This window comes from Lepidochelys olivacea (assembly GCF_965140295.1).
Source record: "Lepidochelys olivacea isolate rLepOli2 genome assembly, chromosome: 1".
In the NCBI taxonomy this organism is placed as follows: domain Eukaryota; kingdom Metazoa; phylum Chordata; order Testudines; family Cheloniidae; genus Lepidochelys; species Lepidochelys olivacea.
The window spans coordinates 152,465,877-152,492,863 of record NC_140411.1 but is presented as its reverse complement, the minus strand read 5'-3'; the positions used below and the strand labels follow the sequence as shown (position 1 = coordinate 152,492,863).

The window sequence follows — 26,987 nt, the reverse complement described above, 5'->3', positions numbered from 1 at the left end:
AACCACAACTTACTTTATTAATGTTGTTTTATCAGAGAGCTAGAGGACCAGATCTTCAGCCCAGCTGCTACTCCAGTGCTGCTCTGACAATGCAAAGGGGCCATAAAGATAGCTTGACTGGCTAGCTGGAGATTTTCCAGGTAGTATAGTCTGGTGTAGCAACAGTATGCCATACTATCCTTGTAGCCGTCAGCCTAGATGCCATAGCCAGGGGAAGGAAATATCACCAGAGCACCACTGCACTCCAGCTATCCCGAACTACCAGTACAGACAAATGAGACCACAGGCAGTCAGTTGCAATGGGGTCTGTGATGCTGAGGCGTACTGAAATCGCCCCCCACTATATGCTGAGATGTAGTTTTGGTGCTTGCAGCAGCTGACTAGCTAGCTGCTTTTCTAACGATCCAATCCGAAGTGGAAAGTAGTGGCTTTAAAAACCAGGGAGAGCTAAATTGGTGTCTAGAGCTGTTTTCCAACAAGAGGAAACTGGGGGACAGGGCTTTACCACTCTTATCCTTCTCTCCAAATCCCTTTGCTGAGCAGTTAACCCTGAAGAGAGAGGAGGGAAAATGAGTCAAAATGAGAGGATAGTGGTTTTTTGTTGTAGCTTCCTAAGTTTTTAAAAAATGAAATCTGAAAAAACAAATTCTATCATGTGGAACTACATTGGTTCCCACATGGTTCACCGGCAGGGTTGGAACTTGTAAGCCACTGCACAGACCTCTGCCACTTGAGCCAAAGAGAAACAGATAGCAGTAGTAGGCTGTGATCATCTCTGGGTAAGCCACTAGGACTTAAGGAACACATTTATCATTGGGTTTCACAGCCATTTGCTGCCCACAGAAGAATACTGAAGCTCAGAAATCCTGGTTTCTTGTTCAAGGAGAGTCCATATGGGTGATCCCGTTCAGGTGTGCTTACACTCCTGTGCCTTTGCTTGGAGATGTTTGTTAGCAGAGCCTGTTTGGCCCACACATGCACCCTACATGTCCTTGTGCCCCTTCCAAGGACATATAGGTCTGCATGGGAGAACCGCCCGCAGTTCCTTGTCAGCCACCTTTGACCTGAGACAGTGTAGAGCTGCTCCTGCTCTCCTCAGTTTAGTAGCGTAGCATTAATTAGTTTAGTTTGGTAGTAGTTGTTGGGACTACAGTCCCCTCCTTTTTCCTTTCATTTTTTCTTCATTAAGGGGGTTATTCTGAACTTTTGTTCTGGGGTATGCTAGGATCTGTGGATTTTACAAAAACTCTTTCCTGCCTGGAATCTATCTCGGTCAGTTATGGGCATGCTCAGTGTCTTTGCTGTTTGGGAGTCCATCATATCCCCAGTAAGTCTACACCTTCAAAATCTACACCTTCAAAATGAGATCTCAGAAAAACAGGGAGATCAAGTTTAAATTACTGATGACAAAGAAAGCCTTAAGATCAGCTTCTGGCCTCGGTTCTGACAACCACCCATACCCAAGTTTTCAAGTAGTTAGTGCCCCATCTACCTCAGGATCCCAGTCACTGAGAGCCTTGAGGGATACAAGCACTGCTGCTATGTCCACCTCATGGTCTCCGTCATCAAATGCCTCAGGCCACGTAGCATCTGCATTGGTGTTGACAGTACAGAGAACTTTACATTCTAACTCTCTGGGTCATCAACGCACAAGAAAGCTCCAGAGACCTCAGGTTCCAGATGAAATCCCATAAAGGCTCCGATTGGCTTCAGTACGGTGAGGGCATCTAAAGTGTCATACTACGAAACAGGACTTGGCACTTGGCACTCTTCAATTGTGGACCACTGTACCAGGGCTGATACAGATTCTTCCTCAAAGAGATCTGCACCGCCAGATCTTGATGTACCCCTAGTACCTATACATCATTAAGTACCTCTGCATTGGTATCAGTGGAGTCTGACCTGCGACATTTTTACACCAAGGGTTTGGCATCCGTATCATCGATACTGAAGCCAACCTCCACAGGATCTTATCTATCTTCCACTTATATACCAACAGTACCACAGCAGCTGAGATTCTCGAAGGACCTCCTTGTCTCCAATGAGCTGGACTTACCATTACTTACCAGTACTGGACAACTACTCGAATCGAGATTTGCTGGGTCACCGACTCTGCATCTTTCATTTATACCGCCTTACTCAGGACTTCCTATATCCAGGATGAGCAGTTGCCATCCCCTTTGGATTATGTTGAGGACGACTCTTCTGACTCTCAGATTTCTGTACAGAGTTCTCCTATTTATTATGTTTGACATCATTGTACTACCCACACTGACATGGACAGAGGACAGAAGACTTCAACCCCAATAAACCTGGTAAGATCAATAGTGGATGCCTCCTCGTATGTCCTGTGAGCCCCCCGGTGGCCTGATTGGGACCCCTTGTGTCCTGTGTCATCACCAGTTCATGAGATCTTCTAGTCACTCCAGTAGGGAGCAAAATCAAGCACATTCACTCCAGCCTCCACTCCCTCTATCTCAACCGGAAGAGTTGACTAGGGCCACCTTTGACCTGGGCAATTGGAGCGAAAGCACAGGGTGACGAGCTAAAGGGGTCATGGTTTGAAACCTCCCATGTGACCTTACCTGCCAGTTGAGAGCCAGTTGGGCTTACAGAGGCAGCCAGCCAGCCAGCCAGGGAAGAGACAGGCAGCACTGGAGAGCGTGGGCCCAAGCTGCACCTTGACTAGGCACTCAGCCAGATAACTCCTTCGGTGGGAGCAGGGGGTGCCCAGGGCACATTTCCACAGTTGAACAAAATAATGGGGGGGAGGTATCAGACAATAATTATTTAATGACAGCAGATATTGAGTTTCAAAAGTTAAAGCTTTATAATCTTTAAAACACAACATCATATGTCAAAATATACAAAATAAATATCCTTAAATCAAACTAATAACTTCTCAAGCAGCATTTTTACTTTGTCTATCTACAAATTTCAGTTATCAATGGAAATATTTTCTCAGTTTCAGCATGTACAATGAAATCTACTTTTACAATAAAAATCTAATCCTTCCAAGCCTAGCTATTACAGATAAAATCAAATCTGTTTTTTAAAAGCGCTAAGTGCGATTGAAAAGTGACAGAAAGATGGTACAGAATGGTCACAGCTACCAATATGTTTCAACCCTGGTGTACTGTAAAATAGTTCAATCTCCAGGCCCATTTAGCCTCTGTTGAAACTGCTGGCTAGGGTGCCATTTGTGATGACGATTTCTGTAATGTAGACTTTTGTCTATGATGTCAACCAAAACAACACTTCGTATCGCATACAGCATTTGAGTGCCTTAGGGGCTGACCATATATTGAGCAGGGATGGCCAAAATGCGGCTCATGAGCTACATGCGGCTCTTTTACAGTTAAAATGTAGCTCATGGAGCCCCCCATTTCCCCTCATTCTCCACCTACCAGACGGGGGCTGGGGGGTAGCTTGGGGCTTCTTCCCTGCGGCAGGTTGGTGGGGCTAAGGACTTCTGCCCCACAGGGAGGGGGATTTCAGGGCATCAGCCCCATGGGGCTCACCTGCCAGGGTTCAGGGCTTCAGCAGGAGAGGGACAGAAGCCCTGAACCCTGGCAGGCGCGTCCCGTCTCTCAGACTTCTGAAGATTGTCGTTTGCAGCTCAGAGGGTCAGTAAGTTTGGCCACCCCTGCACTGTAGTATTTAGTGCTTTGTGTTACAATGCAGTGACTATTGCAGCCTGATCAAGTTAGAGCAGGTCTTAGTCTGCTTTCAACATAGTGCAGGGGTTCCAGCATGCACAGAGCTGCAGCAGGAGCGAGCAAAGGTGGGCGATATGTGTGCAGTCATGTACACACACATGTCCCTGACTTCACTCTGTGAAATCTGGCTACCCTCCAGAATAGTATATCCATTCATTTCTGCAGTAATAGTCTGAGCACTGTACAAATTTATATTTTAACTTGTTTAACAGAAATTAAGATCTTGATGACTTGATCTTTATAAAACAGAAAATCTGACACAAAATACAGTAATCAGAAAACGAGTTAGCAGAGGTTCAAACCTAGTATTTAATTGAGTACTAGGAAAGAGAACGTATATCGCTACTTCATTTCCAAGTACTTATTTCACTGCTAACTACTAGCTTTGCTACAGACCAAAAATCAAGCTGCATGAAGAAATGTACTACCACTGAAGTGATTAAACATGAATCTCCCAGGATAAAATAATACCATTACTAAAATGAAGGTCATGCTCAGAGGACCCTCTTTAGAAGATTTTCTTTTGGGAAAGCTGGAAACTTATACCAGGTTTTACAGTTTATATATTTCAAATAAAACTTTGGTAGGTAAACATTTCTGTGAAATCAAAAGATCATTCAAAATAGTGGTTTAAAGCACCCACTACAGAATTTGAATGTTCCACTTGAGGTTGCAGTTACCTGCCCAAAGGTACTCATTATTTCCTCTCATACAAAATATTTATAATTAAATAAAGGCAAATCAGAAAAAACAGTTTAGCCATGTGTAGATGTGACAGTTATAAAGGATTGTTTTTGATAGTATTAAATCCAAACATTCACAATTCATGAGTCAGACCCCAAAAGATCATGGGATCACCTTAAAATTATGACTTAAAATACATATTTTGCATATTTAATTCACCTCTAGGTTTTTGAGCCTGCAAGGTGCCTTCTGGTCACATTTGCAAGCTTTTCTCCACGACTATTAAGGTTAGAACCTTTTTTTTTAAATGAGAGCTTGGATTTTCAAGTAAGCACTTGTCTCCAGGAGCTGGGGTTTTAAGTAAAGCATGCATTTGTACATCTCATTGTGAGCAACAATATATTATTTGACTACTTGCAATAAAAGGTTAAAGTAATTTTGTTCCAATTGAGAAAATAGTCCTTTATGATAAAGACCAAACTAAATATTCTGTGGGATAGACAAAGATAAATGTATAAATAGAAAGTGACTAAATGACTCAAAGCTTTCAAAATATGCCTTTACCACCTTAGTGACAAACTGTTGTATTATTTTACAGCAATCCCACTACCTCCAAAAGGTAAACTGGACATCCCGGTATTGTTTGTGCCTGACACGATGAAATTGTATGAAGCTGTGGTGATTGTTCATGTAGTGAAAGAAAATGGTGAAAACTGGCCCTATGATGATCCTGCTGAATTAAACAAAGAACTGAAAAGGTAATTATGGTGATAGGAAAAAATCACTGTTGAACATACTCAGCCAATGGTCAACTTTCTCCCTCAGACATATGCATACAACTCCTATTGCCTTCAGATGAAATTGCATGTGTATTTTTTAAGGGCAGAAATTTGTCCAGTCTGTGAGATGTTTCTATGTAAGTGTTTAAATATCCAAACAAAGAACTGCAATGGTAGCTAGCACTCCGTCAGCTTGAATACCCGCCTTTCATTTTCTTAAATTTGGAAACTCAAGAGAATTCCTTGTCACTGCTTTTAGGTAGGTTAGATGAACAACAGTTGGATTCTTCCGTTATTCTTTGAACTAATTTGAATTAGTTCCAAATTTGAACTAATAATAAATCAGTAAATATCCTTTTGATATATTTGTGTAAGCAATTATCAGAGATATATTTGGCTTTATTCTGATTCCATTTTTGTTGATTTTCCACTAATATAACTATCAAATTCAGTGAATTTGCTCCATATTTGCACTGACATAAGTGAGAGCAGATCAGACCAAGTGTTCTCATATCCTGAATACACAGCTCAATTCTCTTGTGTGATAAATTCACATCTTTGCAAAGTGGGTGTAAAACACTACCATTCTGATTTGGTTCCATTTTACATCCATTTTGCAGTTGCTGTGCATAGCTGTTAATGATTGCATAAGATGCAAGGGAATGGAAAATAATCAGGCACATTGAGAACTTTGGAGTCCAGGATAATTTAAGTAGAAAAGGGAGTGAGCCCCATGAAAGAACTCAAGAAATATGACCACAAAATAACAAACATATCTGAAAGAATTATTTCCATGTTTTTTCCGCCTTTAGACTAAATAAGGCTTTCATAGTGTCTCAAGTTGGGCACCCAAAGTTCCTAGTCTTGGCCACAGTTTTAAGTTAGCATCAATAACATCAGTTTCTCAGCTATTCTAAGTTAATTACATATTTTACTTGAATTTTCAAACAGCATCACCATGTCAGAGAATGGGGAAATCAATGGAATATGCTGGATTTACCCAATTCATGGAATCCCTGAAGCACAACCGTATAAATCAACACCAGGTATGTAATAGCTGAAAAGCCACAAACATAAGAACTGTAATAAAATCAAAACAGTTGCTTGCCTTTTGACATCTAACACTTGGAACTTGCATCATACAGAAGGCTGACACGGGTAGATTTCAGCTTGTATGTGCAGAACACCTTTGCAAATATGTGTGGAGAGCAGAATATTGAATCAGCATCCACTGAGTAAATCTGACAGAAGAATTTTGCTACTTATCCTAAAGCAAACTCTGAAGGAAGACTGCAAATCATTTTAATTTTTCCATAACACTCCTGGGAAAACTAATTTGCACTAAATGATATAGACTAATATTTATGGGATTTTTGTTTTAGCTCACTTTGGAAATAAATAGGGCATCATTCGCTACTAAATTAAAATACATCTATTTCTTAATCACAGTATAACTTCAGAATTGGTTTACTTTAAATTCTGTTAAATAACATGGACATTGTGAACTGGTTTAGACACTAATAGCCTTCATAAAAGCACTGCCTGTGAGTAGATAAAGGCTCTTGAAAATTTTCTGGTCAACTTTATACTGAATCTCCCTTTGGCAAATAACAACAACCTATGTTAGTATGGGAAGATAATGAGAGATGTCTTGAGGATTAAAATTATTGAATTTAATAGGAATAGATATTATTTGTACTGTCATTGTTCTAATTTGTTTAAGGACCTTTAACTTGCAGGCAGATGCCAATGTGATATTAATTAGAGCTTTCATCTCACTAATTTCCTCTTTATTCATTAAAGGAGGGAAGCAGAATATTATCAAATATTCCACTTGTGCCCAGTGTGACACCATTATAACTTTTCTCATTAGCATGAAAACTATGTGTACAAAAGGTGAATGCTTTTGTTCTTATTTTAAAACTTTAGTGTACTGTGAAACCAGCAAGTATTGAGATCAATATCTCTTTTCTTTAGGCCATTGTTTTCACTAGGTATGGTAACTATACATTAAAAACGTTAGCATTAATAAATTGCTTAAGTGACATACTACTGTATATAATTGGAAGCTGTCACATCTTAAATTTCTAAAAGCTGTTATGAAAACTCAGAATATTTACAACTGGTTCTGTTGCCATGTAAATTATGCACAATACATATGTGTACTTCACACCAACATCTTTTCATTTATTCTGAATATCAATAGCCTTTAATGGCAATTTAGTAACAATTATTTATATACTGTGAGTTCTCTTTCCATCGCACAATCCAGAGTTATAAATGGACTGTACTTTATCCTTCTAAATATAGGCTCCAATTCAGGAAAGCACTTAAGCACTTTACATATGTACTTACGTCCCATTATAGATGTGCCATTGACCAATTGTAGGATCGTGGCCCATAGCAAGTAATCTTCTAGAAATCCATTTTTTTCATTAACTTGTTATCCTAAATAGAAGGATTATCTTGTTTTTTCTTTGGAAATAGTATGATTAAAATTGCCTGCAAGCTACAGGCTGTGATGTCAAAACTTCAGACTGTGGTTCTGGTTGATTAGAGAGAGCCTCGTCCGTCTTTGCATCCCAAGAGAGTTCTGTAAAATGTTTGACTTAGTACCACACAATATGACTATAAAAAGTTGCATTGTATAAAATTAATGTAGTACATATTAGATTAAAAAGTAGCTAATAGATAGCTCTCCAATGGTAACTGTAAATGGGGAATCATTATCCAAAGGCAGTGTGCAGAGACTAAGTCCAGGGGACAGGCTGTGGATAAACCCAACAGGGTCAGGATTATGCACTGGGATCTCTGAATTTTTAGTTGGACTTTTGTAACCCTGGAAGGGGGTTGAATGTAAGTGTTCCCTGGCCAGAGGGGTAATTCACCAAGAAAAGATCATGGTAGAACCAGATCAACTGACTAGAGGGCGCACTAGAGTAAAAGATCCCCTGAAACTCTGTGACCTGACACCTGGAGGCACGAAAGCAGTGATTGAACCATATACAGGGACTGTATCCTGGAAAGCAGTGACTCTGAAAAGGATTTAGAGTTCTGGTAAATAACCAACTGATCAGAAGCTTCTAGTGCAATGCTGTGGCAAAAAGGACGGGTGTGATTCTTGAATATGTAAACAGGGAAATACGAAGTAGGAATAGGGAAGTGATATTACCTGTGTCTACAGTATTGATGAAACCATTATGGGAACACTGCCCCGTTCTGATTTCCAGACTTCATAAAGTACTGTATGTTGAAAAATTGGAAAGTGGTCAGAAAGGAGTTACAAGAATGATATAAGTTCTGGAAATCCTGCCTTTTCGTGAGAAATGTGGAAATCTAAGTCTATTTAGCTTATCAAAGAGAAGGTTAAGAGGTGACTTGATCATGCTCTACAGGTACCTATGTGGGAAGAATATAGTAGAGGGATTTTTAATCTATCAAACAAAGGAATAACAAGATCCAATGGCTGGAAGCTGAAGCTAGGTAAATTCAGGCTAGAATTAAGGTCTACATTTTAAACAGTGAAGGTAATTAGCCATTGAAATAACTTATCAAGGGATGTGGTGGATTCTCCATCACTTGAAGACTTTAAATCCAGTTTGGATGTCTTTCTAAAAGATACACTGTAGCCCAAACAGAAGTTATGGTCTTGGTGCAGGCATTACTAGGTAAAATTCTATGGACTGTATTATGCTGGAAGTTAAACTAGATGATCATAATTGTTCCTTCTAACCTAAAAATCTGTGACTATATAAGTCACTGCTAATCATCTGTGTGGATAAAAAAAATCTTTACCTTTTTCATAATCACAGAATAAATAATTCTTTTGATATTCACTTGGGCATAATTTTGAAGGAAAGAACATTGATATTTTAAAATTGAGAAACAGATAATCAGCTCTTTGTCCCAGTCTGTGTGGATTTTGAGACATCTGGAAATTTCTGAATCATTTTATCTGGGAACATAATACTGCCCTTCAATTTCTAGATCTAATTTACTAATCTTTCATGGTGTTGAGAGAATTATATTCAAGAAGGTTTTACAGACTATAATACACTGGATAAAACACCCTTGTATTGAAAATTGAAACATTTTTCAGGGGAGGATTATAATAATTTACAGAATTCAAGGAAGTCATATTGAATATTAAAATTCCTTTACTTCAGATATTTAAGGGAAACTAAAGTTGCAAAATTTTAAATCTTAGTATGTTTCTTTAAAACTGTTTTAAATGTTTTCTAAAACTTCAACTCTGAGCAACAGCATGTTATCTTAAATTAAGATATAAAAAAATTCATTTTCAGTTTCCACAACTATTAACTTTCTTTTGAATTTCTTTTTTTCTGTAGCACCTATTTTTACTTCCAATTAAAATATTTTAAAGGATACTGTACCGTTTTATTTTCAAATGAATTTAAATTAAATTTCTAAATTTCATAATTGCAAAAAAATTGCAGAGATTTCTTTTCAAGTGTTATTTGAGAAGCAGCTGTGGAAATTAATTACTTAGTCCAGAATGTTTTTTCAATAAATTGAGCAACATCTTACCATGCGTTTTTATCAGACAGAATATGAAGGGAACAGTAAGACTGGCTCTTCTTCACAATTTCAGTCCCAATTGGGGTAATTGAATACCTGGTATTAGCATCTTTCTAAAGATATCCCACCCTTATATTTTTAGTTATTTTGTTAAAATCAAAAAACTAATTTTTCAGGAAAGTAACATTTTACAAAAATCGATCCCTTCTTTCCTGTAGCTGTTGTATGCTGTCAAGCCAGAAACAGAGTGGAGGAGCGAGTGGAAGTTCTGTTAACTGGTGTGGTTTCTGGAACAACTGCTATGCCAGTAGAAAGAAATGTTGCGATCACCACTAAAACTAAGACACCCAGTGTCCAGGATGAAGTTCAGGTTACTGCTGGTAAGAAAGCACAGTACAGCAGATACTTCAAGTTATAGTGCACCCTGCAAATAATACACTATCTAGAGCCTGGTCCTGTCTTTGAAAAGAGATGGGGACTTGCTTCCAAAAGCGAGAAAATCCCTACTACATACTGGACCTAACAAATACCCCAATAGGCATATAACAGTAAGCATATGTCTGGGGGTGCATATTGGTGGACTTGTAAACCAGGCGGAGATGCTTATTCTTTTTGCACCAATCACCAGTCTCAGGTCTGAGGCTGGCTTCCCATTTACTATCCAGTGAATAATTACCTAACTTAGGCTGTGTTTGTATTCATGAGCATGTGCAGTACAGCATTACCTGATTAAAAAGGTGTGGCTTGCATAAACCCTGAGATGAGTAGTAAATGCATATATGCTGGGTATGAAGGGAGACATCTGTGAGTGGGTTGTCCTGTTTATATGCCACATTCCCCACCACTGGGCCTGTTACCTGCAATAATGTGAGCTGAGTAGGGGCAGTAAAGTTAAACAAAAGATCACTGCTGCTCACTTGTTTCATCAGCCCAGGATATGATATAAGTTATTTTCCTCTGGGATCTTTTTGTACTCCTCTCATAGTAACAATTTCAGAGAGAGAAGGGGCGGGGAGGATGTTGTAAGTACCTGGAGAGACAGAGAGAGAGAGAGAGAGAGAGAGAGTCTGCACAGGCTACAGTACTTGTTTTCTGCACCTAGTGAGACCCTGCGACAGAGCAAATTTCCCTTACACTTAACAATATTTCCTAAATCCTTAAGCTCTGTGTGAATAGCCTGACAAACAGGGCCAAATCCAACCTCTCTACAAGTGGATGCAATTTCAACTGAAATAAATAAATGGGAGTTGTGCTTGCTTGTGCCAGGGCTGAATTTGACCCACTGCGTTGATGCTCAGCTCTTCAAATATCACCTTTAGCAATTCCCAAATTGTAGTCACAGTGGATGAAATTGTATGTTTTTACCCAGTTCTTTATCTTTTTACAATAGTAGTATATCCCTTACACATCAGACAGAAATTCTGCTTTTAGATAAACTCACACTACTCCCATGAAAGTTAGAGTGAGAGTGTGGGATCAGAATTTGATCTTAAGGAGCTGAATTTTCTATGGGAGCTCAATCTGACTTCTGAGTTTGCACCGACAGTGTTATACTTGCAATCAGTTGAAGATGCAAATGTTAGAATTTAGACATCTCCCCAACGTTACAGATGTAAAAGCATGTAGCACCACAAATCAGGAGGTGTTATCTTTGAATCCACAAATGAGTGTGCCCTGAAAATTGCATCTAGACTCGATTGTGGATACAAAATTATAGAGGCCTTTTATGAAAAATTCATCCTAAAAATGTTCTATGAATAAGTAAACAAGGTCTGCTCAGGTTGTAAAGTGGCTTTAATCTACCTTTACACTGGGAGGAGGGACAACCCAACCGCCACCCACCCCACACACAAAACCCTGCCCTCCACAGCCCCTGCACTGGGGAAGCCAAGATGGGTGGCAGTGTGAGAGTTGCCATTGCAGTTTTACACCACCCCAGGATCCACTCTAAGGGCCAGTTAAGTTAGTTTTGTGGTTGATTTGTACCACTTGAGCCAGGCCCAGACCTTGTCCTGTGAATTTTTCTGTTGTACATTAACACTGTTTTGCAGAAAGTCCTGTGCTAGGTAACTTTATTACAATTCATTGTGAAATCTGCAAGAGTTTGCCCTAAACTTGTCTAATTTCTTCTTTCTGGGTTGGTTTATTGTGCGAATATTGGACAGCAGAACTGAATATCTGAGGTCACTGACTCCAGACTTTTTAATAGTCTGTCTTTTGTGTAATGTCTATGAAACCAGGAGGGGAGTGGAGGGTGAATAACAGAAACTTAATCTAGTACTGCACAATTCAGGATAATCAACACTGTGTGGACAGTAGGCTCTGCAGATTAGCTTCCTTGTATTCACATTTTACAAAACAATAGAATTAAGTCTAGAAAAATATGCTCTGTAATTCCCAGCATATAATCTTGTCTCTTTTTAGTTGTAAATATTATCACATGACCTTATTTGGCCCTGAAAGAGCTGTTGTATATCCAAGTATAAAGGTATATTTCTTAAAAATAGAATAACATGGCCGTAGTCTTTATAATTGTATCATATATGAACTGTAGTCATTTTAAACATTACTATATCTAATTCCCCAATACTATGGCATTTAAATTGAAATGAATAATGTGACTTCAGCAAATAAGAGACAACATTCTGAAACACTAGCAGATGCCTGATGTGCATGTTTTTTGCATGGCAATAATATTTCATATTTAACACTAGCTTCTGCATGTATTGCAAGACATTGATTTGGGACATTACATCTTTTCAGACAAGGAGTATGGTGATGAAATGCTCTGGCAACAAAGGTACGAAGATCATTTATGGCTCTGGCAGTTTCCAGAATGCTGTCAATGACATTATAATGTCATTATTCCTAGATGAATTTGATACCTGTCGAGGAATCAAATTTAATAGTACTATTATATGTTCTGCAGACTACCAGTAATAGCATAAATAAAAATGTAAAGCTCTAAGATAACAGCTTGGCAAGCTGTTTTTCATTATTTTCCCTTCTGAAACAGTGATCCATCAGAGTATGTATGTGATGTGTAGTAAGCAATTTTTATATCCAAAGATAGATGATGATAATTACAGGCAGAGCAGATTTGAACAGCTACTACTGTGTTTCAGTATTTAAATAATTTGAACAAGAATAAACCCTTGAGATGTGAAAATTTCAAGCAGCTCACAGACCTTCAAAGAATTATCAGTCTAGCCCATTCAGCATGATTTTGATTTAAATAGAAAATGATTTTAATTCATTTTAAAAAGAGGGGATATCTTAACACTATATAGTTGTAATGACATTACACAGCATTTAAAAGTCCCACAGATTCAATGCCATAATGATCCTACAGTTAAAAGGTTACTATTTACAGTACAGTATCAGATATAGGATTTCAGTCTGATAAGCCTTGTTGAATATATTGACAACTAAAATACAGATAGTTGGTGTTGTCAGATGTTTTTAAATCCACTGTAAATAAAATACAGCTTATTTTAAGGAACCACTACTGTATAGGCCCTTAGGGCCAGATTTTTAAAGAATTATAGATGCCTTTAAAAGCCGAGCTCTTAGTCCTTTATGGGGATTGTTTTATAATGTGCTTTGTTATTTTAATAAGTAATCATCAAAATAGTTTAATTCTGAAAAGCAGAGATGGTATGTGCCCAGTAGCTACTTCTCTTCAATGTTTTTGCCTATGCAATGAATGTTAAGATAGTGTAATTGTTGCAATGAATGAGACACCCATGACAGATCAGTGATCTGATGTGGTGTTAACAGCCTAACTCCTACAGTATATAGACTTCCCATAATATTGTGTTATACTAAAAAAAACAAAAACCTGCTACTGAAGCTAAGTATCCTATACTATAAGATCTTCTAAAGTTCCTTAGGAGTATCATCTTAGCTAACCCTGCTCCAATTTAGGAAGTCATGGATTGTGGAATATCATATGTGGGAACTTTGAAGCAAAGCAGTGTGCTTGGTGTGGTCATTGGCACCCAAATACCCACAAAGATGTTTCAGTTCACATTATTTTAATTGAGGTGCAGGATCTGGGAACAAATCAGAAATATAGGTTGTAATTTGGCATGGCCTTTCATTTTTCCTGGGTGCTTCATAATTGTCTTCATGACAATTATAAAATTAAATCAACACTATTTTTGCTTAGTTGTTGTGCTCCTCATTTTCTGCCCCCCAAAAATAAATTTGCTGCAGCTGATAGATCTTGGACTGACAGTACTGGAAGGAGTTGCAGACTCTTGTTAATCTTCGGGGGTGGTGGGGTGGGAGAGCACAAACAACGTCAGTGCAAGTTTTATAGTGATCGGTCCTTGACCTTTCTACTAAGTCTGTCAACTTTGGGTATTATTTTCTGTGAAACACACTCTTCTCCACTAGGTATTGTTAGGGACCCAGCCTTAGGTGGTCTTGCCTAGTGGTCAGAGCAGGAGTCAGGTCTAGTGGGTACAGCAGGTGTCCAGCTTGGGGAAATAAGTCTCTAAGGTCTCTAGGGGTCTCACCATTGTCTCTAAGGTGCCACAAGTACTCCTTTTCTTTTTGCGAATACAGACTAACACGGCTGTTACTCTCAAAAATGGCTCCATGTTTAGTTGGCAGCCAGTATCAAGCGGAGTGCCCCAGGGGTAGGTCTCGGGGCCGGTTTTGTTCAATATCTTCATAAATGATCTGGAGGATGGTGTGGATTGCACCCTCAGCAAGTTTGCAGATGACACTAAACTGGGAGGAGTGGTAGATACGCTGGAGGGTAGGGATAGGATACAGGGGGACCTAGACAAATTGGAGGATTGGGCCAAAAGAAATCTGATGAGGTTCAACAAGGACAAGTGCAGGGTTCTGCACTTAGGACGGAAGAATCCCATGCACCGCTACAGACTAGGGACTGAATGGCTAGGCAGCAGTTCTGCAGAAAAGGACCTAGGGGTTACAGTGGATGAGAAGCTAGATATGAGTCAACAGTGTGCCCTTGTTGCCAAGAAGGCCAATGGCATTTTGGGATGTATAAGTAGGGGCATTGCCATCAGATCGAGGGACGTGATTGTTCCCCTCTATTCGAGATTGGTGAGGCCTCATCTGGAGTACTGTGTCCAGTTTTGAGCCCCACACTACAAGAAGGATGTGGAAAAATTGGAGAGAGTCCAGCGGAGGGCAACAAAAATGATTAGGGGACTGGAACACATGACTTATGAGGAGAGGCTGAGGGAACTGGGATTATTTAGTCTACAGAAGAGAAGAATGAGGGGGGATTTGACAGCTGCTTTCAACTACCTGAAAGGGGGTTCCAAAGAGGATGGATCTAGACTATTCTCAGTGGTAGAAGAGGACAGGACAAGGAGTAATGGTCTCAAGTTGCAGTGGGGCAGATTTAGGTTGGATATCAGGAAAAACTTTTTCACTATGAGGGTGATGAAACACTGGAATGCGTTACCTCGGGAGGTGGTGGAATCTCCTTCTTTAGAAGTTTTTAAGGTCAGGCTTGACAAAGCCCTGGCTGGGATGATTTCATTGGGGATCGGTCCTGCGTTGAGCAGGGGGTTGGACTAGATGACCTCCTGAGTCCCTTCCAACCCTGATATTCTATGATTCTATGAAATACCAGAGCTGAGGGTCAAGACAGAGTCAGTCAGAAGTCAGAGCCAGGGTTTATAGCCAGCGCTAGTAACTGATGGTTGGACGTGAGGCACAGAGCAGGAGTACAGGGGGAATCAGGAGCATAGGCAAGATTGAGGAAGAAGCTAGGAGTGGAGCAGGAAAAAGGAACAGAGTTGGGTGCAGGGTACAGAATGCAGGCAAAATCAGAGTCCAATGTAGCAGCAAGTGGGAATGCCCTAGTTGCCTGGAAAACTTCTTGTGCCTCCCTCTGCTTGCAAACACAGTCTTGGAATTATAGGATAACTTGTCATGGGGGTTGCAAGTTTGTAACTGACTTTGCTAAACATCATGGGTTATTCATAACTCCCCCTATAACTGCCAAGAACTGGCCTTTGTGTCTCTTGCAAACCAGGGCCACACGCCCCTCACTTTTGGGAAGGACCCCCAGTGACTTCTATAGCCATGGGGAGCAGTGCTGTTCAGATTGCTGCTGATGGCACAGATAAGAAGGTCCCGTCTTCACTGCATCAGAGCTGCCTACTTTGCTGAGCAACCAGGTGACCTCTGGGTAAATGGAGAGACACTAATAGCATCTAGTTAATTAAATATGATTTTTCTGGTCGTCTTAATCCAGGTTATATCGCTGACTCACTCTGTGGCCTTCATCAAGGCACTTACTCTGTGTTTTTCTGTTTATAAAACAGGCATAAAGGTACTTACATTTTATAAAGAGGTATTATGGCAACTAGTTAATGTTTGAAAAGAACTAAATACTAAAATTCACTAGGATGCTCCAGTGACTGAGGGAGCATGATAGTAATCAGTCCACCAGTTTAGACAATTGCCAATGCCATCAATAAAAATAGTAATAAAGTACAGGTACAAATGAGCATTAGGGTCCCACATGTGCTGGGCACTCTAAAACATAGAGTAAAGGACAGTCCTTGCCCCAAAGAACTTACATGTTGGCAACTATGCACTGACTCTACCAAAAACAACTGGGTCCTTTGCTTCTCACACAGGAGACTGGTGGGATCATGAAGATCCCCACCCACAAACACACACCATTAAAAAAATAAAATTACTTCACTAAGAGTAGGAGTACTTGTGGCACCTTAGAGACTAACCAATTTATTTGAGCATAAGCTTTCGTGAGCTACAGCTCCTCACTTCATCGAATGCATACTGTGGAAAGTACAAAAGATCTTTTTATACACACAAACCATGAAAAAAATGGGTGTTTACCACTACAAAAGGTTTTCTCTCCCCCCACCCCACTCTCCTGCTGGTAATAGCTTATGTAAAGTGATCACTCTCCTTACAATGTGTATGATAATCAAGTTGGGCCATTTCCAGCACAAATCCAGGTTTTCTCCCCCTCCCCACCCCCACAAACCCACTCTCCTGTTGGTAATAGCTTATCTAAAGTGATCACTCTCCTTACAATGTGTATGATGATCAAGGTGGGCCATCTCCAGCACAAATCCAGGGTTTAACAAGAACTTCTGGGGGGGAGGAGGGGGGAGGAAAAAACAAGGGGAAATAGGTTACCTTGCATAATGACTTAACCACTCCCAGTCTCTATTCAAGCCTAAGTTAATTGTATCCAATTTGCAAATGAATTCCAATTCAACAGTTTCTCACTGGAGTCTGGTTTTGAAGTTTTTCTGTTGTAATATTGCAACTTTCATGTCTGTAATCGCGTGACCAGAGAGATTGAAGTGTTCTCCGACTGGTTTATGAGTGTTATAATTCTTGACATCTGATTTGTGTCCATTTATTCTTTTACGTAGAGACTGTCCAGTTTGACCAATGTACACGGCAGAGAGGCATTGCTGGCACATATCACATTGGTGGATGTGCAGGTGAACGAGCCTCTGATAGTGTGGCTGATGTGATTAGGCCCTGTGATGGTGTCCCCTGAATAGATATGTGGGCACAGTTGGCAACGGGCTTTGTTGCAAGGATAGGTTCCTGGGTTAGTGGTTCTGTTGTGTGGTATGTGGTTGCAGGTGAGTATTTGCTTCAGGTTGGGGGGCTGTCTGTAGGCAAGGACTGGCCTGTCTCCCAAGATTTGTGAGAGTGTTGGGTCATCCTTCAGGATAGGTTGTAGATCCTTAATAATGCGTTGGAGGGGTTTTAGCTGGGGGCTGAAGATGACAGCTAGTGGCGTTCTGTTATTTTCTTTGTTAGGCCTGTCCTGTAGAAGGTGATTTCTGGGAACTATTCTGGTTCTATCAATCTGTTTCTTCACTTCCGCAGGTGGGTATTGTAGTTGTAAGAATGCTTGATAGAGATCTTGTAAGTGTTTGTCTCTGTTTGAGGGGTTGGAGCAAATGCGGTTGTATCGCAGAGCTTAGCTGTAGACAATGGATCGTGTGGTGTGGTCAGGGTGAAAACTGGAGGCATATAGGTAGGAATAGCGGTCAGTAGGTTTCCAGTATAGGGTGGTGTTTATGTGACCATTGTTTATTAGCACTGTAGTGTCCAGGAACTGGATCTCTTGTGCTGGAAATGGCCCAACTTGATTATCATACACATTGTAAGGAGAGTGATCACTTTAGATAAGCTATTACCAGCAGGAGAGTGGGGTGGGGGGGGAGAGGAGAGAAAACCTTTTGTAGTGGTAGGTTTTTTCATGGTTTGTGTGTATAAAAAGATCTTTTGTACTTTCCACAGTATGCATTCAATGAAGTGAGGAGCTGTAGCTCACGAAAGCTCATGCTCAAATAAATTGGTTAGTCTCTAGGGTGCCACAAGTCCTCCTTTTCTTTTTGCGAATACAGACTAACACGGCTGTTACTCTGAAACCATTCACTAAGACTGTATATTCTAACCAATCATCTTGTTGGTCTTTTCATGGTATACAAGACACAGTTACATTGGGGAGTAAAAAAAAAAATATGTCAGTGTTACCCCAAAATGTGGCCCCAAGGCACTCCAATACTGGTCTCCTATAATTATAAATTGATTGTTAATTTATTGTGCCCATTTGGGCAGAAAGTTGGTGACCCACTCTAAAGGAATTGCCAGGGTATTACCAGCAGGTTTGACTCCGACCCGCAAAGGAGTCTCCAGAGCAGGCTAATCCTGCTAAACCTTGAAAGGACACGGATACAGCGCTCCGCTCAAAGGATTGTCATACAAGTAGTAGTTCTTCAAAAACAAAGTCTTATTTATTGAGAGAAAATTAGGTGATTACTGTATATTCAGTAAAGCAAGAAGGAAAGCAGTACAGTATATAACAGGCAGTAAAGCACAATTACATTATACTTCGAGATTATACATTCAATTGACACAAAACTACACAGACTATAAGACAAATACAGTGTTGCAGTATTAGTACACACTTTTCATACATATGCATAAGGCCTCCTATATAATAACATTAGACTTATTACAATGTAATATACAAATACCCAGTGCAGATGTATAAAACAGCACTATAATATAGCATTAAAGAAACACTGAAAGCAATTAAAAATTACCATTCTGTGAGAGGTAGCGGGGCACTCACAGGATAGGGTGGGTTAGATCATACTCAGAAGCAGACATCCAGCTTTACAGACAGACACACAAACAGTCCTTTAAAACAGACAAGACTTGCACTCCTTCACCAATTCCTCTGTTTCATCTCAGGTCCTTCTGCTCTGATCTTTCCCTTCTATCATTGCTGCCTGGTTGCCTTCTCTGCTGTTCTCCATCTTCACTTACTGTTCTTCTCCTTCCTCTCGCTATATAAAACAGACACACATACCAAGCCTCTGTCTGGCCAGCCTTATATTCTGTTTCTGGTCTTCTCTGATTGGTTGACCTTTCAAGCTGAGTGCTCCCTGCGTGGGTGGCAACTATTCAGCCAATCAGCTCTGCCCTGACATCCTAGCTAATCCTCCTCCTGACCCCTCCCCTGCAGGTGTTTTGGAGTGAGCTGAGTCACGTTTTCTGAACTTTGTTTGACCTTTGTTTCTTACTTGTTATTGGTCGATTTAGTCTGTGTCCTCCATTTTGAGAATTTCTAATAGAAAATCAGTGTGTCCACCATTTTGTATTTATAGGTCCAAACTATCATTATTTATAATTTATCTAAAGCATCTAGCCCAGTGGTGAGCTGGAGCCAGTTCATACCGATTCACTGGAACCGGCCAAAAGTGTCGCCTTAGGTGCTGACTCTGTGGGTGCTCTGGGGCTGGAGCACCCATGGGGAAAATTTGGTGGGTGCAGACCACCCACCCCAGCTCACCTCCACTCTGCTTCTGCCCCTGAGTTAAGCTCCGTCCCACTCTGCTTCTCCGCTCCCTCCCCCGGCTTCCCGCGAATCAGCTGTTCGTACGGGAAGCCTGGGAGGGCTGAGATGCAAGCGGCAGCTTCGCGCTCAGGCCCAGGGAGGCGGAGCAGAGGGAAGCTGGGGTGGGGGGGGTGCAAGGAGGGCCGTCCGCACTGCAGCAGGTAACCGGGGGGCGCACAGGGGAACCGCTCTCCACCCCAGCTCACCTCCGCCTCCCTGGGCCTAAGCGCGAAGCTGTCGCTTGCTTCTCAGCCCTTCCCCTGGCTTCCCACGCGAACAGCTGATTCATGGGATGCTGTGGGGGGAGCGGAGAAGCAGAGCGGGGCAGCGCATGCAGGGGAGGAGGCGGAGGTGGAGAGGAGGTGAGCTGGGGCCAGGCGTGGGGTGGTGAGCTGCCCATGGTGCTCTGCACCCACCAAATTTTCACCGTGGGTGCTCCAGCCCTGGAGCACCCACAGAGTTAGCGCCTAAGGCACCACTTTTGATGTGATCAGTGGAGGGAGCATCCGCTCCCCCTGCTCCACCCGTAGCTTTGCTACCCCACCTCCAGGAGCCAGAGGGACCTGCCGGATGCTTTCCGGGAGCCGCCCCAGGTAAGCACCGCCGGGACTCCCCACCTCACCCCCCGGCAGGTTCCTCTTGCTCTTAGGGGCAGGGCGCGGTGGGCACCCACTACGGTGGCCCATGAGACCATTCTGCCCGGTTCCGGAGGCAGAGGACAGGGGAGGAAGGTGGATGGGGCAAGGGTCCCGGGGGTGGGGGCGCGTCAAGGAACGTAGGAGGTTGGATGGGGCAGGAGTCCTAGGGGGCAGGTGCGGGCGCGGACTACGACTCCCTCGTGGGGTGAGGAGGGAACCAGTTGTTAAGATTTTGGCAGCTCATCACTGATCTAGCCTAAAACTAACTACTAAATTATGCTAATGGTAGTATCATGATACTGCCACCATTTTTGTTAAGCTGTTCGAAGGAAGTGAATTTTATGGCAATTTAAAACCCATCTCAAGGCTTTTCTTTGTAGGTAGATGCAGTCATAAGGCTCTGTCCTTGGTGTTGCTAGTTATGACATAGGATTAGAACAGTTTAAAAAAACCTTTTGTATCAATTCCCCTCACTACTAGTATGATAAATTCATTTATCTATCCAGCATTTAGTTGTTTTGTGAGTTCAATGAGTGTGTGGTCTTGTCCATTGTTGGTTCAAGGCTCTCATAGTTGTGAGACTGAGCAGACATGTCCTCATACTGGCACAATTCCTCACCACTCTTGATTCCCACCTTGGTCACACTTGCCTGTGTACCATAGTAGTTTTGTTTTTCTTTTGATTCAGTACACCAAAATAATAAACATAATTGCCATTACAATTTGAAACATCAAGACTACCACTCGGATGCAAAATTACATTAAAGAATCCTGTTGCTATGGGTGACCATCCCTAAAACACTTCCCACCATCTATGTTTGGTATCACTTTTTATACATTCTATTACTAGTTCAATTTTCTTAGTAGAATGGTGCACAGTAATCATAAGCCTTTGTGCATTTTTCTGAGCCTTTTGTAATTGTCTTTGTAATTCAGGATGATCACTCAATTGCTTAACTAAATTTATGTTTAATCCTAAAGGTATTGGGTTAATTCTTTTATATATATGGTATTGATCTTTAATTTCTTCATTCTCAATTTTGGGTAGTGTACACTTGAAAACGCAATCAATCACCGAAGTAATATTGCACAAGCATTTGTTTTTATAAGGGTTATTAGTTACATAGTATATGTGATTTGCTTTAAACAGCATACACCAACTTCTAATACATACACATTTTCTTCCAACATATACAACAATGGATCCATTAAATGGAAAAGGATCTTACTGATAATGGCATTTTCCTCTTTCTTCATTTAAATATATATCATACGGTTGAATTGCACCATTATTACAAATATATCCAATTCCACATTCTTCTATACAAGCCTCAAGTTCCACAGTTTTCCATGTCTGATTCTGTTTTATTACCCAGAGTTTGTGTTCTATTGGTTGCATCACACTAGGGTTAACATTTAACCCAAGTGCTATAATAGGAGATATCCATTCAGTTTTGGCATTAGGATTATAATTATATATGTAGTAGCTTGGTTCAATTGAGGATTGTATGTGAAGTTTACCATTTTCCACCAAGAATAGAGTCTTTTTTCAGACTGAGTGGCATATTTCCACATTATGCTTCTTATTTCTAGAGGCAAAATTTCACTCATTCCATCTCATATATCTTTCACCACATCATAAATCCAAGTCTGTGCTTGTATACATGCTGTTGGTAGCGATACATTGCTTTGCAACACCTCTCCTGTATTTAAGATGGCGAAATGATCGGCTCTTTGTAACTTTTCCCAACCCAAAAGTAAAGTTGCTACGGTGATGGCTACCACTTATATCTTTTAAAGAGGTTATTTAGAGTTTAGACACAGCTTCCAAATGTTGTCCTACTGAATTTAACTTATTAGCCAATACCTCGTTATCTATACTGTTCAGTATTCCAAGCCCGATACCTGTTGCTCCTAGTACTGTATCCATCAAACTTCTTTTCTTTCTATCAGTAGGAACTTTTATTAAAAGTTTTTTTTAAAAGTTGCTACGGTGATGGCTAGCACTTATGTCTTTTAAAGAGGTTATTTAGAGTTTAGTCACAGATTCCAAATGTTGTCCTACTGAATTTAACTCATTAGCCAATACCTCTTCATCTACACTGTTCAGTATTCCTTGTTCCTCCTAGTACAGTATCCATCAAACTTCTTTTCTTTCTATCAGTAGGAACTTTTATTAAAAGTTTTTCCATCAATTTCTTCCATCCTTCCACAATGTAAAAAGTATATTAGACCTTTAGTGGGTTTTGCCTCAAAACATCCATAGGATCTAAATCTACCATTACTTGCTTTAGGGACTACCTAATTAAACCTTCTGTATCGTATACTTCATTTCTCTTGCTTCTTATTGTTGTATTCAGCATTCCACAGTACCTTTGCTTTTATATCCATCCTATAATTCAATCTTTTCACAATATCTATAATAATGAGTCCTCTACTACCGACTCCCATATTTGCTAAACCGAATTATCATGTTATCTATTAATCTTATACCTATGTTGATGGATAGAGGAACACTTAAGGAAATAGATATCTGTTCTCCAGATAGTCCCGTAAGCATATACATGTCTCATGACATATATTGCATAATATCCCCATCTACTGCATCAATGATCCAGTATCAATATAGCAGACTGTTTCAATTTCTGCTGCAATAATTTGGATTGGAACCATCAGTCTCATATACTGAGCTAAATATATCTGGGACACAATTAGTGGGCGAGTTCCCTCCTCTTCTTCTTTAATCCCACTTTCTTCATCCGTATCTCTTTCATCCTTTACTGCATTTAGTCTTATAAGTTCATCTATTAGCATATCTATATTTAATAAATCTCTTAATTCTTCATCATCCATTAAATCTCCCATTTCCTCCTCCTCCATATTTGGAATTTCCTCAAACCATGCTGCCATTTTATTTATCTATTCTACTTTTCCCTTTTCTTTCTCTATCAAAATAAAAATAAAATAAAGACAAGTCACTACTTTACTCATACTCTGAGTATGTACATTACATATTTCCTTATTCCCTATGTTAACTGTCAATGGGATTGTTACAGGAATCTCACTTTTTATCCCTAATACTCCTCGTACTTCAGCTATATCTGAGGAGATATAGGGTAAAAAAAATCTGAGGGTTTATATATGCTGTTTAACACAGAATATGGAGATCCCGTGTCTAGATAACCTGATTGACATATTTTCCCCCCATTTATGTTAATTGTACCTACTAGTCTTCCACATTGATCCCCCCATAAGGGAGTTATGACTTGAAGGGGTTGTTCTTCCATTTGGTAAACTACAGCTTCCATTTGGGATGATTGGTCCACCCTCTGACTAGTCGGTTCCAGAACAGGTAAACTTTCCAGGAACTCCTCTAAATCTTGCTCTGGCCAGGTAGAGGGAACGGAAGGTAAATACCAATCTTTCTCATCCCATATCTCATTCAACACTCCTCTCTGCATTTTTCCTATCTCTCCCTGTCATGGCTTTAAACAGAGTTACGCCATGTGATGCTACCGTTCCCCTGATAGTCATTAATGTTAGAGGTAGTTTCTGATTCCAGTCTTTACCCTGTTGATTTACTACATTCCTCAGGGCAGTTTTTATTGTTCTATTAGTTCTTTACGCTTGCCCTGAACTTTGAGGATGTCAGCTATTTGCAGTCTTTGCTTAATGCCAAAAGCTTGACACAATCCTTTTGTAATTTCTCCTATAAAGTGAGGTCCCTGATCTGAATCTGTTTCTTTGGGGATACCCCACCTTGTAATAAATTGATCCACCAAAACCTGAGCTGTGGTTAATGCAGTATTATTTCTTGTAGGAATTGCTTCTACCCACTTAGTAAAAGGATCCACTATCACCAAACATTATTGATTTCCTTTTGCAGTTTTTGCCAATGGGCCAATAAAATCTATTTGCAACCTAGCCGACGGACCCCATTTTCTGGTGTCCTAATGATCCTTTTATTATTTTAGTATCTGCATTATTTGTTGCACAGGGTAAACAATTGTTCACAGATTGCTCTATATCTGCTCTCGTGTTTGGCCACCATCCACGATTTGTAACCTACTGAGAGTCTTATCTATTCCTAAATGCCTATTATCGTGAACTAGAGAGATAATTTCAGATCTAATTTCCATTGGAACCACACACACAGACATATTATCCTCTGTTTTAGTAGTTAGTACCAATCCTGTTTCATGCTGCCAAATTTTCCATTCCTTTTTCTTTCAACACCAATTTTTTTATTTCAGGATTTTTTTTTTTTTAAAACCTACTAAATCAATCTGTTCTATTCTTTCTTTTTCTAGTTTAGCTATTGGGATCAGTTGAAATTGTGGCTGCCATACTGTTCCCTCCTTGGCTTCTTCTTTAGCTTGTTCATCTGCCTTCTTATTCTACTGAGCTCTTTCAACATTTTTCTTATGGGCTTTTACTTTTCCCATTAATACTGGTTGTGTCCTTCATTGTGCTAACTCCCACAAATACATTAACTTTTCAGCATGAACAGCGTATTTACCATCTGCTGATTTCGTGCCCTGCTTTTGCCACAGAGGCATCCAATCCACTGTAGCTCTCAGCACCGATTCAGAATCTGTGAAAATAGCCACAGTTTTATACATTCACGTATTTTCAAATGCTTCTGCTACAGCCACAATTTCAGCAGCTTGTGCTTAATAAGGTAAGCACTGTCCCCTAAAAACATTTTCATTGGATATTCTCACGGCTGCATATCCCATATGTGCCACAGCTAAGGCTCATAAAAGCTAGAACCATCCACAAACCAAATTACATCAGTTGTGTCTATAATCTCGCTTAAGATTGCTCCGCCTTGGAATAATGTAGGTCCTTCAGGAGAAATTTCTGGTGGGGACATTCATGCTGTTCCCCTTCAATTACAAGACCATAAAGAACTGGTGATAAACTCAGGACCTTTTCCACTGTTATATTTTTATTCAGCAAGGCTAACATCCATTTTGCTAATCTAGGACTAGAAACATGTCCATCATTAATTTTCCCTGTTAATACATATTTCACGGGTGAATGGGATGTTTTCAGAAAAACAAAAAGATTCTGTGACATACCAAGGGAAACGATGCCACCCCCAAAAGCAACACCTAAAAGGGTGTCAGTAATAACTTTTTTCCAGTAATTGTCCAAGGGGACAGGGAAACCAGCAAAATAGACAGAAAAAAAGGAGAATTAAATAGAGGAGAAAATAATAGGAGAATGGTCCTGTATGAACAAAGGGCAGGTGATCCAGGAAGGAATTGGCCATGGAAAAAATTATTACAGTTTGAACCTAAAGACCGAATTGATGGTTTGCCTACTGATGAATTCCTCCAGAGATGAGCTAATCATGAGAGGAATATGCCTACAGCTCCATCTAGTCCCAAAATTCAGGTCTAGGGAGGCCAAGTGCCCCCTATCCCCCTGATATTAGCAGAAGATCATGCTGATTTAGTGGCACATTTACAAACAGATGACCCACTGTATATGTGAATTTAATAAGGGAGCATTCACACAAAATATGTTGATAGATACAGGTGCCACATTTTCTTTAATACGCACAAAGAATAAGAAATTATTTGGACCCCCTGTAACTAGAAAAAAATTGCAAGGATTTAATGAAACAAAGAGTAGAGTGCCATTTATTTCTCCATTTAACTCTAAATTAGGTATAAAGCAAGGAAAAGAACAGTTGGTTTAATGGATCTTGATTGTCAAGGAATAACAGGAATTGGTATATTGAAAAATCTTTACAATAAGCAACCAACAGTAGATAATTGCATCAGAGTCCTAATGGGATTCGATAATTTCATGTTGACCAAACTGTACCTTTAATTGGCCTTAATGATTAACTGAATTTCAGCGTGTTAAACTGGCAGAGTTTAAATCTGAGAACTTTAATTTGTTCTTCACAAAAATGTTTCATTTTTTGAAGAGCAAATATTGTTCTCTGTTAGCAACACAGTTTATAGAAGACTGGGATAACATTAAATTCTTTGAACGGGAATATGTGGTTGCACTGTGGAAAAAAAGCTTCAGACCTGACCAAGGTCATCACTGTTGGTAGCGTGTACCTGGATAGCACGTGCTGTATCTTGGGTTCCTAAAGCAAAACTACAGGTACTACTTGAAAAAGAAACTACTACTTTTCTTTTTCAAAAGAATGGCAAATCCCAGGAGAGAACTGATGAATTATGGGGAGATACAGATTTTAAATAACAAGCATGCTTCCATATGATTTTACACATCACTCTATGTTTCTGCTGTTTCCTTGCTCTTATGAAGAATCAGACTTTTGTCATTCTTAAAAATTAGTCACAGTTATGCAAATTAGAACTACTTTCTAGCACCCAAGTGAATTCATACTCAGATAATATATTTTAAACTTTCAGGAAACAAATTACTCATCTATATTCATCTGAAGTGATTGATTCAACTTCACATAAGTATAAGAAGTCAACTCAGATACACAATCAGAAATTGTATCAATCCTTCGTGCAATTACTTTTTAGAAAGTAAAATAAAAAGTAGCTGAGTAACTAACACAAACATATAATTTACCTCTGAAGCCAGGAATGGTTTCTGAGTTACCTTCCAATGTGGTTCAAAGCTTTTCAAAAAAGGAAACGGGTGGTGCTAGAATTGATAAAACTAACGAGCATCAGGTAGGGAAAGTAGTCAAGAATATAAAACAAGGACCAAGTAATAAACTTGTTAATAA

At 40.0% G+C, this 26,987-nt stretch overlaps 1 protein-coding gene across 1 annotated transcript in view; it reads left to right on the top strand.

Annotated features, from left to right (window-relative positions):
* Positions 1-26,987, top strand: part of CFAP47 (cilia and flagella associated protein 47) — a 649,074-nt gene that overhangs the window by 571,498 nt on the left and 50,589 nt on the right. The window contains exons 58-60 of the mRNA XM_084621504.1: positions 5,002-5,161; positions 6,134-6,228; positions 9,940-10,101. Of these exons, the coding sequence (XP_084477630.1) occupies positions 5,002-5,161; positions 6,134-6,228; positions 9,940-10,101 (417 nt within the window). The remainder of the gene's footprint in view (positions 1-5,001; positions 5,162-6,133; positions 6,229-9,939; positions 10,102-26,987) is intronic.